The following is a 16,183-nucleotide window of genomic DNA, read 5'->3' as shown; positions in this document are numbered from 1 at the left end:
AATTTGTGTGCCGAATTTTGATGTTCAGTTTCATTTGTTAGCTGCTTAAGATAAGTGGCATTTTATTGTTGCAAATATCAAACACTGTTGGGCTTCAGTAAATTAATAGACAAAGACTGGAGCATTTCGCAACTTTTTTATAGATTCTTTGGCAGCTACAAAGCAGTGCTAGGTCAGCATTCCCATTACTCCACTTATATAATTCAGTTTTCATTCATATGGTAATGGATTTCCTTCAAGAATCTCAAAAGTTTGCTTACAATAATAGCAACATCAAATACTAAGTGCAGTCTTGGAGTTGACTACCAGCTGAGAAGCCATTTCTGGTTATACTGCAAACTTGACCCACTACGCACAAACATACAGGCCTCCACTCTTAAGCTTTGCTGATAAATCTACTGCAAAGAATTTCACAGAACTGATGGAGCCTATAGTTTACACCATTCATATAGTTCCAGACCAAGGGATACCAGCCCATTTTAGGAATGATTTCAACCTGTGTTGAGGTGTAATGACACCCATACTTGCACTGACTTAGGAGCTGCACAATATGGATGGCTCACACGCAATTGTAACCAACAAAGCAGCTAAATAAAATTGCATAATCTGTAGGTAGATGGGCCTTCTGGAAGTATTTCAATTACTGATAAATATTAATGGTGTTTCCATTCAACTGGCGAGAAGCAGATTTCAGCATTTTGATGCATCTGTTTATGTACAGTTGTCGTTGTCGTGGTCTTCAGTCCAGAGACTGGTTTGATGCAGCTCTCCATGCTACTCTATCCTGCGCAAGCTTCATCAACTCCCAGTACCTACTGCAGCCTACATCCTTCTGAATCTGCTTACTGTATTCATCTCTTGGTCTCCCTCTACGATTTTTACCCTCCACGCTGCCCTCCAGTACTAAATTGGTGATCCCATGATGCCTCAGAACATGTCCTACCAACCGATCCCTTCTTCTAGTCAAGTTGCGCCACAAATTTCTCATCTCCCCAATTCTATTCAATACCTCCTCATTAGTGAAGTGATCCATCCATCTAACCTTCAGCATTCTTCTGTAGCACCACAAGGCTTCTATTCTCTTCTTGTCCAAACTATTTATCGTCCATATTTCACTTCCATACATGGCTACACTCCATACAAATACTTTCGGAAACGACTTAGTGACACTTCAATCTATACTCGATGCTAACAAATTTCTCTTCTTCAGAAACGCTTTCCTTGCAACTGCAAGTCTACATTTTATATCCTCCGTACTACGACCATCATCAGTTATTTTGCTCCCCAATTACCAAAACTCACCTACTACTTTAAGTGTCTCACTACCTAATCTAATTCCCTCAGCATCACCTGACTTAATTTAACTACATTCCATTATCCTCATTTTGCTTTTGTTAATGTTCATCTTATATCCACATTTCAAGACACTGTCCATTCCATTCAACTGCTCTTCCAGGTCGTTTGCTGCCTCTGGCAGAAATACAATGTCATCGGCGAAGCTCCAAGTTTTTATTTCTTCTCCATGGATTTTAATTCCTACTCCGAATTTTTCTTTTGTTTCCTTTACTGCTAGTTCAATATACAGCTTGAGGCTACAACCCTGGAGTTGGGCTACAACCCTGTCTCACTCCCTTCCCAACCACTGCTTCCCTTTCATGTCCCTCGACTCATAACTTCCAGCTGCTTTCTGTACAAATTGTAAATATCCTTTCGCTCCTTGTATTTTAACCCTGCCACCTTCAGAATTTGAAAGACAGTATTTCAGTCAACATTGACAAAAGCTTTCTCTAAGTCTACAAATGCTAGAAATAGATTATGCCTTTTCTTAATCTATCTTCTAAGATAAGTCGTAGGGTCAGTATTGCCTCATGTGTTCCAACATTTCTACAGAATCCAAACTCACCTTCCCTGATGTCAGCTTCTACCAGTTTTTCCATTCGTCTGTAAAGAATTCGTGTTAGTATTTTGCAACCATGACTTATTAAACTGATGGTTCAGTAATTTTCACATCTGCTAACACCTACTTTCTTTGGGATTGGAATTATTATGTTCTTGTTGAAGTCTCAGGGTATTTCACCTGTCTCATACATCTTGTTCACCAGATGGTAGAGTTTTGTCAGGACTGGCTCTCCCAAGGCTGTCAGTAATTCTAATGGAATGTTGTCTACTCCCGGGGCCTTGTTTCCACTTAGGTCTTTCAGTGCTCTGTCAATATCTTCAGACAGTATCGTATCTCCCATTTCATCTTCATCTAAATCCTCTTCCATTTCCATAATATTGCCCTCAAGTACATTGCCCTTGTATAGACCCTCTATATACTCCTTCCATCTTGCTGCTTTCCCTTCTTTGCTTAGAACTGGGTTTCCATCTGAGTTCTTGATATTCATACAAGTGGTTCTCTTTTCTCCAAAGGTCTCTTTAATTTTCCTGTAGGCAGTATCTATCTTACCCCTGGTGAGATATGCCTCTACATCCTTACATTGTCCTCTAGCCATCCCTGCTTAGCCATTTTGCATTTCCTGTCAATCTCATTTTTGAGACTTTTATTCCTTTTCGCCTGCTTCATTTACTGCATTTTTTATAATTTCTCCTTTCATCAATTAAATTCAATGTATCTTCTGTTACCTAAGGATTTCTACTAGCCCTTGTCTTTTTACCTACTTGATCCTCTGCTGCCTTCACTATTTCATCCCACAAACCTACCCATTCTTCTTCCACTGTATTTCCTTCCCCCATTCCTGTCAATTGTTCCCTAATGCTTTCCCTGAAACTCTTTGCAACCTCTGGTTCTTTAAGTTTATCCAGGTCCCATCTCCTTAAATACCTACCTTTTTGCAGTTTCTTCAGTTTTAATCTACAGTTCATAACCAATAGATAGTTGTCAGAGTCCACATTTGCCCCTGGAAATGTCTTACAATTTAAAACCTGGTTCCTAAATCTCTGTCTTAATATTATATAATCTATCTGAAACCTTCCAGTATCTCCAGGCTTCTTCCATGTATACAACCTTCTTTCATGATTCTTGAAGCAAGTGTTAGCTGTGATTAAGTTATACTCTGTGCAAAATTCTAAAAGGCAGCTTTCTCTTTCATTTCTTACCCCCATTCCATATTCACCTACTACGTTTCCTTTCCTTCCTTTTCCTACTGTCAAATTCCAGTCACCCATGACTATTAAATTTTCGTCTCCCCTCACTATCTGAATAATTTCTTTTATCTCAACATAGATTTCATCAATCTATTTGTCATCTGTGGGGCTAGTTGGCATATAAACTTGTACCACTATGGTGGGCATGGGCTTCATGCCTATCTTGGCCACAATAATGCGTTCACTATGCTGTTTGTAGAAGCTTACCTACACTCCTGTTTTTTTATTCATTATTAAACTTACTCCTGCATTACCCCTATTTGATTTTGTATTTATAACCCTGTACTCACCTGACCAGAAGTCTTGTTCGTCCTGCCACCGAACTTCACTAATTCCCACTATATCTAACTTTAACCTATCCATTTCCCTTTTTAAATTTTGTAACCTACCTGCCCGATTAAGGGCTCTGACATTCCACGCTCCGATCCGTAGAACGCCAGTTTTCTTTCTCCTGATAACGACGTCCTCTTGAGTAGTCCCTGCCTGGAGATCCGAATGGGAGACTATTTTACCTCCGGAAAATTTTACCCAAGAGACGCCATCATCATTTAACAATACAGTAAAGCTGCATGCCCTCGGGAAAAATTACGGCTGTAGTTTCCCCTTGTTTTCAGCCGTTCGTAGTACCAGCACAGCAAGGCCGTTTTGGTTAGTGTTACAAGGCCAGATCAGTCAATCATCCAGACTGCTGCCCCTGCAACTACTGAAAAGGCTGCTGCCCCTCTTCAGGAACCACACATTTGTCTGGCCTCTCAACAGATACCCCTCCATTGTGGTCGCACCTATGGTACGGCTATTTGTGTCGCTGAGGCACACAAGCCTCCCCACCAAGGGTGAGGTCCATGATTGATGGGGGTACAGTTATATATTGTAAAGTACGATATTTCTGACCAGATTGCTACAATCACCACAGATACAAAAATACACAGAAATGGAATGTTAGTTTCACTAAAATATTGCTACACTGAAATTTCATTACCCATTAAAATCATGTGCCATATAAAGATCTCATCCAGAAACTTGCACTTTGCTGGAAGTCCTCCTCTAACTGACATAACAATTTATCTTGGGACAGTCCATAGCTTGAATCGGTGATTATCTCTCCTAGCATTGTTCCAGGCTCTAACAGAGGCTCCCCTGTAACTGCACACAGGTAATACTCCAGAAGTTATTTTCAGGGGTTTGGAGAGCAGTTGGTGGTAGTTTAAGTTTTGAATCAGTTTGTGAGGTACACTTGATGAGAAAAAGCACTGCCTCACAGTGTGGGTGTCCAGGGCTATTCACTTACTTGCACAAACCTTTTGTTACAGAATGTTCAATACTTAAACACATGTGTAATAATATCTCATTTAATTTCTAAATCTTTGCTTGGACCTGCTCATTTGAGACAAATTGTTGCTTTTACTGTAATTAAAACTAAATTTAATTCTATTTTGAAAAGCACAACACTAGCTACTTATTTATTATACATTATTGAAACTGTTTTCCTGTCAGATTTTACATTATATGGGGAGTCAGCTGTAATTTAATTAGCACAATAATTTGGTTTTAGTAACAGTTGGAGAGACACTGACGCAGTAGATGACCGCTGTTCTAGAACTCTGTGTACGTCCCAGCACTTGACAGTGTAGTCCCAGGAACAAGAATACAATGTTCCAGGCTCTTTTGCATCAGGAAGCAGGGCCCAGATCCATCCAGAATGAGCATCCTGTCGCAGGTAGCCATTTACAGATCCAGTTGACGTAAGATCCCATAGTGCCAAGCTCCTGTCTCTCGACCCAGAGACACAGAGCTGTCCACCCTGTTCAAAATGTTATCTTCATGTTAGTTTCTTCACTGCACTGAAGTTTATAGATAAAAAATTAAAGCAGGGATACAAATTTAAAAATTACTTTGTGTGGCCTTCATGATGAGGTACAGATAAAAAATTACAGCAAATGTTGCTACAATCATTACAAATGTCAACAAAGAAGAGAAAAGAGGATGGGAACCATACCATTCCACAAAATGCAGATTATCTTGAAAGGTTACGAAATAATACAAAATGATTTTCCCACTCTTCAAGTTCACAGAATCAGATTAAAAACTGGAAATGATAAACATATAAGAACTTTATTTGGGAATGGCTGTGTGCTGCATATGGTGGAGTAAAGAACGGGCATCTGTGTGAATTCCTAAGGGACCAAACTGCTGAGGTCATCGGTCCCTAGACTTACACACTACTTAAGTTAACTGAAACTAACTTATGTTCAGAACAATACACACACCCATGCCCGCTGGAGGACTCAAACCTCCAGCAGGAGGGGCCGCGCAGTCCGTGACATGGCGCCTCAAACCACGCAGCCACTCCACGCGGATGAAGAATAAGACATTAAGCAAACAGAGAGGAAGAAATAGAATGAAGGAAGCGTATGAAAGAAAATCACAGGTGGTTTGAATTCCAGAGTTAAGGAAAGTAGCTTTCAGATACTCCACAAACAGAATGACCCAACCTAAGTCAGTGCAAGGACCTTGGTCATAAAAGGAATTTTAAAATCAGAATAATTAATTATTTTTCAATGTCTTTATGTAGCCTTTGCTGTTTAGAACGTGTTTAATACTCAGCTATGTTCCTTTTACTTCTACTGATCTTTCTAAACAATAAACTAATCATCAGCAATCAGACTGCTCTACAAAATCTGCAGATGTATCATACTGAACTTTGTAATGTTCTCCTGGTCACTTAACTGTATCACAAGCAGTTGTTATCTCCATTACAGAATCCGCAGTTCTCCCTAAATTATGCAATGATACATAAACACACAAATCTCTTGTGCACGCTTCATTTACACACTTCACAATAAGGAGACCAGTAGAAAATACGCATATCACACAGTGTAACAAACTTTGAGGGATTGGAGGATCAAGTACAGGAAACCACATCCTGAATCATCATTCAACGCCACTACAGAGAGTTGAAGCAATTGGTGACAGGTGTTCCTTCCACTTACAACAGCTCCATTGGTCTGAAGATAGTCTACATACGACTGAAACCAGTTAGGATACCATTAAAACAAAAAGCATTTGCAATCTTGAAATTGCACTACAAGATTGCTGATGTTCCAATTATGAGTTCAAAAATTATTAAAAATCTTAGTGATGAGTTGACAAAACACCACTGCTAAATTCTTACTTAACAATAGTGACTGGGAGCCATTGATTCCTTTGCCTATGTGGGGATTAAATTACATCAGATGGAGGAGCAAAGGATATTGCAACCTGAATCTGCCAGCAAAGGTTGCTTTTAACAAGTAAAGAACCCTCTCCAGACTCATCTGCATAAACAAACATATCAGGAAAGACACCATAAGATGTTTGTTTGGAGTGAAACATGAATATTTGAAGAAGCAGAAAAAGACATAATAACAGCCCTCGGAATGTGGCGTTACTGTAGAGTGCTAAAGACTGCCTGGGTAGACAAGGTATTAAATGATAAGGTGCTCCACAGAGCGGAGGAGAAGCCATACTTTGGAAGGTTATCCTATGCAGAAGGGATACTTGGGTCAGTCATTTGCTAACACATGTGCTGTCATTACAAGTATTACTGAAGGGATATAGAGGCAAAAAACACCACAGATAGGCCGAGATTAGAACACATGCCCACATCATGGAAGATATCAGCTGCATCACCTATACCACATTCACAAGGAAGACCAATGACAGAAAAATATGGCAAGCTGCTGTCAGCTGACCTGATGGCTGAAGACCTATGAAGAGGAAATAAGGAAAAATAGTGGAAACTAGAAAGATATGTCAAAGAATAAAATCAGAAACTCCCCCCCCCCCCCCCCCCCCACACACATGAGATCACAAATAAATAAAATAATAATAGGGGCATTCCTTGCTGAGGCAGCTTAATAAATAAGCTTTCAGTGTGGAGCGGTAATTCTTGTTGATAACACTGCTCTAGAAAATCGTAATTGATTTCGGATTCTGTGTGACAATAAAATCACAATCAAAATACCAAAGATGGAATGACCACAGCCAACTTACAGCCAACAATCTTGCTTTCAAGCACTCACACTTTCCTCTACTGCTCCAGAATTCCAAAAACACACACACACACACACACACACACACACACACACACACACACAGAGAGAGAGAGAGAGAGAGAGAGAGAGAGAGAGAGAGAGAGAGAGAGAGTTTTGTGAATATTATCAGCATTTAGCCACGTTATTTCTCCATGCTCTGATGCACAGTCATTTGCTCCACTTTTCTTACCTTCCTATACTTCCTATACCCCCTTCCAGCCAGGAAGGATGAGGTGTGTGTACATTTCCTGAAAAAACTGAGATACCTAAAAAATTACTGTGATTTTCTAATTGATTGTATGTGATGTGTTCCAACTATCATTTGAGATGAAAGCAGATTTTTCAAACTTTAGATGAAAAAAATCTTCAATATGGTATTTGTGACAGAAAAAAAATGCGATGTAGGAAGTGTGAAACATTTCTTAATGATCATTTCCAGTGCACCTGAATTTGGTTAATTTTGCCATATACCATGAGTATCTATTACACGTTCAGGAACACCGCAGTCTTGTTTACAAGATGCTGGTCACTGAGAAATAAACAGTGGATTCCAGAAACAAGAAGGTGTGGCTCAATGTATTATAAGCTCTGGTGGCAACATGTGAACCTTCTGGTTAACAATATCATATGTTATCACAGGATAGCTACTCAAGCTTTAAAAATAATTTCTCTGAGAATTCCAGGTATAGGAAGCAAGATGACATCATAAGAAGTCCCTGTTAAATTAACGTTCAACAGGAGAGGGAGAAAAGCATCTCACAGCAATAACGACTTTTATCTCCTCTTGGCTGAGTTATACTGGTCATAAGCAGTAGTTTGACTGCAGTTTTTTAAACATCAATAATTTATATGGGACGACATTCATATAATTAACACACTGTGAAATACAAAGTATTTTAAAATTTGTGATTTATAAAACTCAATGAAATTAAATTTCAGTGCTACGTTAAAAACAGAATTCCCTCAGACTTTATGAAATATTTGAAATTCCCCGAGATTTGCCTGATTTTCCCAGCTAAAATGTAATGCCCTGAGAATTCCATTCTCCAGATATTCCAAAAGAATCACTATCCTGTATCAGATGATATATTTCTTACAGAAGACAAGCTTTGTCATTAAGAAGAGAAAAACGAACGTTACATTATTAAGTATGAAAACACACACACAAACACACACACACAAACACACACACACTAGTATGTAAAATCCAATGCTCTCACCTGTTGGCCAAGGATGTACAGAAGGGGTGGAGGATTGAAACGAATTGGAGGAAGGGGGGGTATGAGATTGAACCATGTGCTTTGCAATGGATCTGAGTGTGTACAGAATAAATTAAAATAAATCCAACACATCAGAAAATAATAAATTGTACTACAATACATACTGCCATATTTAAGTCTCAGATTCAAAGTTCCATATCCTAGTAGCTTTGTTTCCAAATCATGAAATTCTTACTGGTCAGATCGGCTCTGAGCAACTAGTCCATGCAGTGACTTCATAGGTGACAATAAAATTCACAGGGTTTCTGAATTTTGTCTTATAGTTATAACTATGTTTACATCACAGTCACTTACATGAATCAGAGCAACTGAGTCAACAGCAGCAATATGTACATAATCCGCAGGTTCCAACTGCAGCATTGTTTCATGTCGATGGGTCCAGTAGAAACGTTCAGATTCCAGTGAAACACATGCACGTTGCCAGTCAATAGCATCCTCATCTGCCAAGAAAGTGAGATCTCATGAGAACTTTTATACTCCTACGACAAACATGTGGACTTCAGTGAAGATAAGCAAAGAATGACTACAACAAACGAGTAAAAGTATAATATTTACAGCATATGTACTAATGTGGGATGTGGAAGATATTTATTTTTCCCTGCTTTACTTTGACCTGCCTAGCAAAGTACTATCACATTTTGAATAGAAAAACTGTGTGTTTGCATACTATCCCTTTACACATTTTCACTAACTTTATATATTACTTTACCCTGGAGATGTTTGCACACATTTTATGTGTTACTGAAGTCATTATTCTCGCTCTTGCAATTCTTTTCACTATTGACATCTTCCCTTCCTCAATGCTCTTCCTCTCATTCAAATCTGACTACAGCCATGGCTCCAGTGCGTGCTAGTGTGTGTGTGTGTGTGTGTGTGTGTGTGTTCCTTCCTTCCTCTTTCTTTTTTTTTCCAGTCGAGCAATATCCAACTTCTGGTGTACTTATCTCTAGCTGTTAGTTTTTATTACTTCTTACTCATTTTCTACAGAGGTGCCCATGGTACAGGGCTAACAACTTTGACTACTAATCAAAACATCCTGTGTCCTGGGTTTGCTCTCAATCAGTAAATTTTGAATAAAAACCAATAGCAATGGCGGATAAAGACTTTCGATAAAAGGAGTTACCCTCGTTCTGCCAACGAGCTTGTCAAAGAAGGTGGAGGAGCACCCTCTTGTGCCTGGTGTGGGAAACTGCCCCTAAAGGGTTGAAGAATCGTCAATGATCAATAGCATAAGAATGCAGCAGGCAATGGAAACCAGTGCATTAAATACACACAATTTGTATCCTGTAATTGAAAAGGTGTCATGGAGGATATATCCCTTTGTTGAAGATTCTGTATTGGATGTTGGGAAGGGATGCCAAGGGGCACATAACCATAAGAAAAAGAGCCAATAATGAATGAGAGGCTAACAGTCTATGAGTCAGAATGTCGAACATCAGAAGTCTTAATGTGGTAGAACAGCTAGAAAATCTAAAAGGGGAAATGCAAAGGCTCAGTCTAGATATAGTGAGGACAGTGAAACAAAATTTAAAAAAGATAATGATTTCTGATCAAGTGAGTAAAGGGTAACGATGTGTTATTAAACACCTTTCAGCCATCTAATTTCCAACCTTATTTTATTTGGCAACCAGTTTTGGTGGTTTATCATGCCATCTTCAGGCACCTGACCGACATGTTGGAAGATTCCACCTTGGTTCTGGTCAAAACAGGGGCCAGCATTCAGAGATAGTTGAAGTGATTGCTATAGCAAGAAGAAATCTACAGGTACCAGTACTTGAATGCTGGCCCCTGTTTTGACCTTAACCGAGGTGGAATCTTTCTACACGTCGGTCAGGGGCCTGAAGATGGCATGGTAAATTGCCAAAACTGGCAGCCAAATACAATAAGTTTGGAAATTAGACAGCTGAGAGGTGTTTGATTTGACGTCCTGTAGCGAACAGCTAAGTCTTGCAACCATCTCTGAAAAGATGGACATACAGAGAGTCAATAGCAGAGCAGAAAGGAGTATAGTGAGAGTGGGATTCATTAGAAACAGGAGTAGATTACTATGAACAGTTCAAGGATCTGACTGTTCTCAACAGAATCAACAAGAAACCAACAAAAACAACAGTCGTTTAGATGTACATGCTGATGTAATACATGGAAGATGAAGAGAAAGAAAAAGAATGTGAGGACATTCAAAAGCTAATTTAGTATGTAAAGGGAAGTGAAAATCTAATCATCATGGGTGATTGCAATGTTGTGGCAGGAGAAGGAACAGAAGACACATTATGAGAGAATATGGGCTTGGTGGCACAAAAATAAGAGAGGAGAAAGGCTAACTGAGAACTGTGGAAGGAGACTGCAAAGAATCCTTGAGTAACAGAAGAAATACTTTAATCAACTGATGAAAGAAGAGAGAGCAAAAAGCTAAGGAAAAGAGAAGCATATAACAAAGTAAGGCACTTGGGTAAGATACCAATAGGAAGTACAAAGAAGTAAAGTGATATGATTGCAGGAAAAATGTGAAGAAATAGAAAAAAAAGATTGTCATCACAAGGTACGAATACTGAAAAGGAAAAGCATTCCTTTGTGAAACTAAAGCGAAAATTGTCAACATTATGGGCACAAGAGAAATAACACTGTTAAATGTAGAGGAGAGAGTGGATAGGTAGAAACAGTACACTGAAGGGCTTGATCAGAGGGAGAAACTGCATGATGTGATAAAAGAAGAAATGGGATTCACTATTGGAGTCAGAATTTAATAGAGTTTTGTAAGACTTGTGAGCAAACAAGGCAGAACTAAAACAGCATTCCTTCAGAATATCTAAAATCATTTGGGGAAGTGGAAACCAAACAACTATTCAAGTTGGCATATAGAATCGAAGTGACTGGAGATATACCATCAGACTACTCGAAAAATATCATCCACACACTCTCGAAATAGCAAAGTTCTGATAAAAGGGAGAACTATTGCATACTCAGCTTGACAGCTCAAGCGTCTGAGTAGCTAGCAGAAATAATATACAGAAGAATGAAAAAAGAAAACTGAGGATATGTTAGATGATGATTAGTTTGCCTGTAGGAAGGTAATAGCTCCACAGTAGCAGTTCTGAGTGCTTGATAATGGAAGTAGGATTTTAGAAAAATCAAGATGACTTCATAGGATTTGTTAACCTACAAAAGGCATCATGCAAGACATTTGAAATTAGCAGGTGACCTGGGAGGAGTTGGGAGAAGGGGCATGAAGGGATGAGGTGGGGGGGGGGGGGGGGGGGGGCTCCACACTAGCAACCTCACATTTATTGTGTGATCCATTCTGACACAATTCCGAATTCCGGAGTGATAGAGTGCTACAACATCTTGTTGTAGTTACAGTTTTGTGCATGCTGCCGTAGATAAACAAAAAACATGCACACACATGAATAGCAGGAAAAATCACACACACACACACACACACACACACACACACACACACACACACAGCACAAGACTAGCTCCACCAGCAGTTTGAAAAGTGCCATGTTGGTAAGCGAGATGCAGCCCCTCACATAATTTTCAACATATTCACATCCTGTTTAGCAGCATCTGCCAATGTGTACCATGAGTTATCATTGTAGGAGACCTTCGTCCACACTATGCACATGACAGTCTTTTTGTTGCCATAATACTGTCTGTGCCCTGTGGTCACCAAAGCCACACATGTAAAGCATTAGCTTCTGTATATTATAGTGAGATGATGATGTTGGATGCCACACCTGCTCATTGGTTGTTGCTGTTCAACACTGAAATGGCAAGCAATTTGCTGTAATGTAGACCACGTATCTACTGATAAAACTGACAATAATTCTGGTATGTCATTGCCTATGGCAGTATCAGTATCAATCTTGACACTGTGGCATGCGAAAAACGCTTTGTCTAGATTACCTCATAAATGAAGGATAGTCACAGTCAAATGCACTGATATAGCATGTCTTGCCTACCCTGAATTCTACTGCCGTGTGACAATTGATATAAGTCACGTAGTGTGCTGAATCTGTGAGGTAGCAAAAATGCTCTGTCTCTCCGAGGCCATAGCTATACCGAATTCAACTGCTCATGAGTATAGCTGCACCTCAGCTGGTATATGATGTAGCTGCTTTCACATGTTGCAATATATTTGAGTGGAGGGAAATGACTGTGAGATATGATTTATGGGGCACAGGACTGGGATCAAGGATGGCATAGAGACAGACTACAATACAGCATAATTTGGTTAGCAACGAGGGAAGGATTTTCATTGTGATTTCTTCTCAGGGTATGTTGACAGTTTCTTGATGCACTAGTGATAAGGGGAGTACTGGTCAGTAGGTGGCTCAAATGGCAATGGAGTTGTTGAGGGAGAAATGACAGTGAAACATGTTTCTGGATAGGATATTATCTTAAAGGCTTTGGCAAAGTTACTAGAATATTTAGAAATCTCCTGATTGTCACAGCAAATACAGTGTCCACAGATGCCAATGCTACAGGGGAGGTATTTCTTTACTTGTGGCATCTGTCAAAATGGGGGTATTACTGCTGGTTCATGTATCTGAAATGGACAGAATTTTCTTGGAGCCCTCGCAGAAGTGACAACAATAATCCACAAAAGGACTAGGTGAAATGAATATGGATGCAAGTGACATGATTCTGAAGAGAAGAGCAGAAGCTGGCTTTGCCTAATTTCAAACCAGATATGTGATTTAAAGTTGGTGGATAGCAAGGAAGTAGAGGTGGCTTGCTTACAGGTTGGCAAAGGTAAGTGCTATGACACATAAGTTGGTAAGTATGGCACTTAATGAAGAACTGATTATGTCTCAGAATGTGACTGACCAAAACAAAGAAAGGATTAGGAAGGAAGTAACAAGTTTGGTGTCAGGACAACAGTGGGAGAGGTAGTGTTTCATGGCATCCTGGTCACACTTAGTCCCTTGTCTGGGCATGGGGGATGTCCGTACTCAGACAATGACAAGCAAAGAGCCTGGCTGTAATGTTATGGGACCCATAGTGATGATGGTGGTGGAGGAAGTGATAAGCATCTTGCATGTACAAAGTGAGGCAGCAGACAACTTGTTGGAGTTACCAGTAAACCAAGGCATAGGATCAATCACTACTCTATACTGCCTCTCGATCTGTCATTTGTTCCACCTTCCATTCCAACTTCAGATCTTGTGACTATTACTACAGCTAATTCTCTTTTTTTCACCGCTGATGAGAGACACTAGCTACAACACACTTCTGGTATTCACTGTAGAGCTTTTGGAAACTGTCAGCTAACATTTTGTGGAATCGCTTGAAGCACCATAGTCTCTTGTTATTGGATATCTGCACAATTATGAGAAATGAGACCTGGTGCTACCAATACGATCTGGAGACCAAGTGACAGTCAATGGTACGGTGTTCATTGTCTTTGCCGGGCCCCCAAAAATGTTGGCTTACAAAACCCAAGATTAAGATGATCTTGATCACTTTTTCAACAGCAAGGGCTTGATCCACCATGTATTTCTATATGATGGAAGTGAGGAAGATGATGGTACACAACATCATTGACTGTCGCATGATCTCCGGCTCGTATTACTAGCACAAGGTCTCATCTCTTGTAAAGATGTGGATATCCCTCAACACGTGACCATGGTGCTTTGAGCAATTCTGTACGAAGCATTTGCCGACAGTTTCCAACACCTTTACAACCAATAGCAGAAGTGTGTTGTAGCTAATGGCGATTTCTTTGAAGGCCAGTAATGGTATTTTGTTTGTAAACTGTGTTTCTTCAGAAGCTATATGCTTTAAGTTCTATGTATACTGGCCTCGGCTTAGCCTAAATTGGCTATCTAAGGATCACTACGACCTTGCAATCATTATGACAGTTATTTTGTGTTTTTATTTTGTCGTTTAAACTATATGTTTTTCATGAAGCCACTGTGCCTACCATGTCATTCATCCAACCATTTGACATATTACTGTTATTATTCTCATCAATACTACTACTATTGCTACTACTACTATCATTATTTTATTACCATCATTATTACTATCACCATTATTATAATATGGCTCCTGTGTGCTGCAAAACCTATGATTTCATACAGAAAGTGAACATATTTTTGAAGTAATAAAATTTTCATGCGGTACTTACTACCAATTGCAGGATAGCTATATTTCATCCTTTTCTTCACTCGATACTTCCACATGTTTGGATCAACCAATATAGCATGAAATTGTCTACATACTAAGCTCACTGATGATACAAGGAACTTGGCGTCCAAGAAAGAGAATATTTTTAAAAGAATCTGTAGGAAAAAAAGGTTAAGGTTAATTATTTTTTCTCACCTTTACTGTGAATTAAGCTGTTAGTTTAAAGCAGAGTTCATCATCAATACAGGCACACGTTATAAGATGACTTCATATAAATTTTTTCTGATCAAAGTAACAAATACATATATCTTCATCTTTAACAATAATTACATAGCAATCATCTAACAAAACTTTTGCTTCAAATCTGGCTGCTTTGAGCAACATATTTTGTTATATACACTACTGGCCATTAAAATTGCTACAACAAGAAGAAATGCAGATGATAAAGGGGTATTCATTGTACAAATATATTATACTAGAACTGACATGTGATTACATTTTCACGCAATTTGGGTGCATAGATCCTGAGAAATAAGTACCTAGAACAAACACCTCTGGCCGTAATAACGGCCTTGATGTGCCTGGGCATTGAGTCAAACAGAGCTTGGACGGCGTGTACAGGTACAGCTGCCCATGCAGCTTCAACACGATACCACAGTTCATCAAGAGCAGTGACTGGTGTATTGTGACGAACCAGTTGCTCGGCCACCATTGACCAGATGTTTTCAATTGGTGAGAGATCTGGAGAACGTGCTGGCCAGGGCAGCACTCGAACATTTCCTGTATCCAGAAAGGCCCGTACAGGACCTGCAGTTTGCGGTCATGCATTATCCTCTTGAAATGTAGGGTTTCGCAGGGATCGAATGAAGGGTAGAGCCAGGGGTCATAACACATCTGAAATGTAACGTCCACTTTCAAAGTGCGAACAAGAGGTGATCCAGACGTGTAACCAATGGCACCCCATACCATCACGCCGGATAATATGCCAGTACGACGATGACGAATACACGTTTCCAATGTGCGTTCACGGCGGTGTCGCCAAACATGAATGCGACCATCATGATGCTGTAAATAGAACCTGGATTCATCCGAAAAAATGAAGTTCTACCATCCGTGCACCCAGGTTCGTCGTGGAGTACACCATCGCAGGCACTCCTGTCTGTGGTGCAGTGTCAAGGGTAACCGCAGTCATGGTCTCCGAGCTGATAGTCCATGCTGCTGCAAACATTGTCGAACTGTTCGTGCAGATGGTTGTTGTCTTGCAAACATCCCCATCTGTTGACTCAGGGATCGAGACGTGGCTGCACAATCCATTACAGCCATGCGGATAAGATGCCTGTCATCTCGACTGCTAGTGATACGAGGCCGTCGGGATCCAGCACGGCGTTCCATATTACCCTCCTGAACCCACCGATTCCATATTCTGCTAACGGTCATTGGATCTCGACCAATGCGAGCAGCAATGTCGCAATACGATAAACCGCAATCGCGATAGGCTACAGTCCGACCTCCTTACACGAGGCATCACAACAATGTTTTACCAGGCAACAC

The 16,183-nt window shown here is 39.9% G+C and overlaps 1 protein-coding gene across 6 annotated transcripts in view; it reads right to left on the bottom strand.

The window, feature by feature from the left end:
* Nucleotides 1-16,183, bottom strand: part of LOC126484025 (F-box/WD repeat-containing protein 9-like) — a 93,805-nt gene that overhangs the window by 43,170 nt on the left and 34,452 nt on the right. For all 6 annotated transcript variants that reach the window (XM_050107352.1, XM_050107358.1, XM_050107357.1 and 3 more), the window contains exons 3-5: nucleotides 14,634-14,787; nucleotides 8,795-8,940; nucleotides 4,722-4,948 (exon numbers count right to left, since the gene is read on the bottom strand). In XM_050107352.1, the coding sequence (XP_049963309.1) occupies nucleotides 4,722-4,948; nucleotides 8,795-8,940; nucleotides 14,634-14,787 (527 nt within the window). The remainder of the gene's footprint in view (nucleotides 1-4,721; nucleotides 4,949-8,794; nucleotides 8,941-14,633; nucleotides 14,788-16,183) is intronic.

This window comes from Schistocerca serialis, chromosome 6, assembly GCF_023864345.2.
Source record: "Schistocerca serialis cubense isolate TAMUIC-IGC-003099 chromosome 6, iqSchSeri2.2, whole genome shotgun sequence".
NCBI lineage: Eukaryota > Metazoa > Arthropoda > Insecta > Orthoptera > Acrididae > Schistocerca > Schistocerca serialis.
This window is presented reverse-complemented; position numbering and strand designations above follow the sequence as displayed.